The 3,782-nt window shown below is 41.0% G+C and overlaps 1 protein-coding gene across 1 annotated transcript in view; it reads right to left on the bottom strand.

Moving 5' to 3' along the window:
* Nucleotides 1-289: 289 nt before the first annotated feature.
* The window catches only part of ostf1 (osteoclast stimulating factor 1), a 19,257-nt gene continuing 15,764 nt past the window's right edge, over nucleotides 290-3,782 (bottom strand). Inside the window, 3 exon segments of the mRNA XM_083645294.1 lie at nucleotides 290-1,690; nucleotides 3,145-3,168; nucleotides 3,171-3,270. Coding sequence (XP_083501420.1) covers nucleotides 1,632-1,690; nucleotides 3,145-3,168; nucleotides 3,171-3,270 — 183 coding nt within the window. The 3' untranslated portion in view covers nucleotides 290-1,631.

The following is a 3,782-nucleotide window of genomic DNA, read 5'->3' as shown; positions in this document are numbered from 1 at the left end:
TCATCAACATGCTGACTTTGTAATAAAGCAATTCTTTGACTTTTCAACATTGAACATTTTGACTAATTACTGCCTAATATGGTGCTCATTCTCTTTTGCATTTTAATGTAGCTTTTGGTTCAGACTGGACGTCTGTGCACTCCTGACCAACAAGGTCCCCCAGATATAATGGACATTTAAAAAAAAAAGCTAAACGCAAGCCTTGTGACACTCACATCCAGACAGGCCATTCTTGTTTACTGGACAGTGTGGTTTATTTTTACCCATTCTCAGAAATGTCTATTCAATGTGATATTTTAAAGTAAAATCATTTTTATTGCATAGATTTAAAGAGCCAGAGCAGTTACATGGAAATATCAAAGTCATCTTGTGAAATTTGTGAAGGTTGGAAGACAAAAACATTTTCACATTCATACAAAACCAGAGACCGTAAGCACTCACTCCTTTACACATAAGGCACATTCTTTAGAGACACATCATTTGTTGGAAAGCAGCAATAACCAGAGGCTCCCAGAATAGAAATCAACCCAAAATGACAAACTGCATTTATAGTCTTGTTTTTTCCGTACAGAACACATTCTTCAGTTTTACTGAGCTGATAAAATGTGCTCAATGGCATTTAGGGAATATAATTCAACATTGACAGTATAGAAGGATTTTATCTCACAGGCTGAAATGCATGTAGTACAGAATGTGTCATGAGGATCTGGATGCTCTCACAATGAAAGGAGTGATTTGACATTCAAGGCAGTTTAAAGACACAACATACAACACATACTGTAGATCTCTAGTGATCACTATCAGATCTATCCACTTTACTGAAACCCTTAATTTGACCAAGCAGACAACAGAGGAAAATATCTCATTCGGGCCCTTAGCACATCCTATTTCAAGGGGAAATATTAACAATATACTGTATATATATTATATCCCAATTATTCTTTCACCTATATAGATGTCCTGAGGTTTAACAAGGCATGTTACATTTATTTGCCAGTGTAAATAAATGGATCATGATTGGGTTTAGTCTAGATAGAGCTCCAAGCTCCAGTTAGAGACCGGGCCAGATGCCACCACCATGGAGGATTGGAATGAGAGGTTTAGCAAATCTGTTTCCAATCCCTTTTGGGTGACGTATTGTAGTTTTTTGTATTTAAGTGGAACTTGGTGCTTTATCTAGACACAGACCAGATGTATCTTTGCTTTAATCTGCATTGGGACTTGAATACCCAGTGTAAACGGGTTAAATATAGGATGTTTGGAACATATTTCTCAGAGTTACGGGTCCCCCTTCCACCACTTTTACGCCTACACACTACACCCCAATATTCTGCCCCTCAGCCCACGTTGTGCAGTGTGCTCCAAGACAAGTTCCTTATATAGGGAAATGCACTTGGCAAAGAGGGCAAACAGTGAAACGCATTAATTCAATGCTTTGCTTTTGAAATCCACACTGACTTGAGACAGAGGGTGGAGAACTGAAACTACAGCACAAATCGCTGAACTAGAATGGAGTTACAGTTGGAAGTCAAACCGCAATTCCATTCTAGATCCGCAACACCAAACTCATCTGAGCTCCTCGACCCACCGAACCCAATGGAAGACAGTGACGATGTTTCAGCACGGGCGGCTCAGTCCGAGTCCTCGTCATCCAGGTACTCCTCGGCGTTGCTGTGTGAACGGGTGATGTCTGAAATGAGAACGACATGTTAACGACAGTAATATCATACTAGATTATGAGATTGATTTCAATGCAAGACCCCTCTACCTGAAGCTTTAGTTTAGAGGATAAGTTCATCCAAAAATGAAAGTTCAGTCATTATCTACTCAATCTGGGAACCCAGGGTCTATCAGTCTGAAGACTAATATGACTCCGGGACAGCCGGCCGGCCGAAAACATTGGGTTTCCGCTGTAGAGCAGACATCTGCAGCTATTTATTATTATTATTATTATTATTAGCCGAAATGTTGTCTGATACAATCGATCAGCTCCAACTCCATTGTCGCGTCAATTGGACTGTAAACAATAACCACCGCGCACAGAAGCAGAAGTCTTGGCCGTCTGTCCCAGAGTCATATTAGGTGTCAGGTCAGACTGATAGACTCTGGGTACCCAGAATATTGTTATCTACTCACCCTATGCCGGTAAAAAGTCGGATGAAGTTTTTTAGTCCAAAAGAACCTTTGTGGAAGAACAGATTTACAGCATTCTCCCAAACAACTGAAGTGAATGGTGACCAACTTTCAAACAGTGGTTTCCATGGTTCCATACTGCTCTTGAGACGTAATCCAAGTCTTCAAAAGCCCCGACATACCAAGTTGACTTTTACCACAACTTTTTAGCATAGATCCTCACTGCATCTGCCATCCAGGTAGCTCCCAGACAAGCTCAAATGCTCGTCCATGAACTCCATGCTCGTCTCCGTTGAACCCCTCTATGCAGCCAGGATTACCTCCAACAATCAAGGGAAGAAACTAGCAGTGCATGTATGCACCTTCGAGCTTGTGCACCCACTTCAGATGGGCTGGCGAGGACACAGTGAAGATTTATTTAAAAAAGAAAGAGGGTACTGTAAATGTCTTTTTGAATCAATTTTGCATGTCGTGGCTTTCAAACACTTGGATTACGATTATTAGTTGTTTTTTATAGTTTGAAAGTTGGTCACCATTCACTTCAGTTGTTTGGGAGAATACTATAAACTCCACAAAGTTTCGTTTGTTTTTTATACTAAAAAACCTCCATCCGACCTTCTACTCACTGGCATGTGGGTGAGTAGATGACTGAATTTTCATTTTTGGGGTGAACATTTAACTGGGTAGAATATTGTCATTTGTGATAGGTGTTTTGTTCATCTATCACAAATGACATTTTTATGCAAAATATCCTTTCAAAAATACACACAAAAAAAGGGTGCTCAGAGGTTTTATCCACAGAAAAGTCTTAGTACAGTACATGGGATCCAGTGTATTTGCCAAATGTAGGATTAAACTGTAAGTAAATGTAAGTACTGGAAGCAGTCAATAGTAACTGTCTTTTAATCTGATAGCTTATCCCACCTCTTATCGTGTACTCCGTCTGAGCTTGTGCATTTTCAATTTTTGTGTGTGTTGCAAGGCTGCCACCTACTGGTGGAAGTAACTTACTGCTTCCCTGTTTCCTCTTCAAAGTGAGGCACACTGGGCGTTGGTGGCCATCTCCAGAGCCAGCTTCTTCTCGTTGTTCTTGATGTCTATTCTAGCGTCTGAAACAAACACACTCACACTGAGAAACTGGAAAATGCAATGCCAAGATGTACGAGGGATCAGCCGATGAGCATTTTGGTAAACAAACGGCGTCACTGGGTGGAAACGGCAATAGGACCCTATGGAGCCAGCCTTGATTGTCTCACTCTAGCCCCGGCTATGTTGTTTACATTCTAAAAACTGCGACAGTTCACACAACTTTAACACGACTTGCATATATTATACATCAGACTCTTGGGCTACTTCTGCTCTCACTCAGAATGTCAAAATATAAGTGATGTGATGTACAGTTTTTTGAGATATTAACGTTTGTTTGGAATCACTCATACTAGTTAACGGCCGCGGTTCCGGGTGTTTTGCGGTGTCGTGATGTCACGCTGATCCCTCGTATACAACACTCCTTTTACCTGCTGTCCTTCTCAAACACATGAATATACAGACCGAAACGCACACATAGACACTACAGCATGTGTACATACATGGGCACATGTCTTTCCCTACTCCATTTGCCTCACTACAAAAGTAACTGGAGGGCCCAT

Source organism: Poromitra crassiceps, assembly GCF_964638095.1.
Source record: "Poromitra crassiceps genome assembly, chromosome: 10".
Lineage (NCBI taxonomy): Eukaryota > Metazoa > Chordata > Actinopteri > Beryciformes > Melamphaidae > Poromitra > Poromitra crassiceps.
This window is presented reverse-complemented; position numbering and strand designations above follow the sequence as displayed.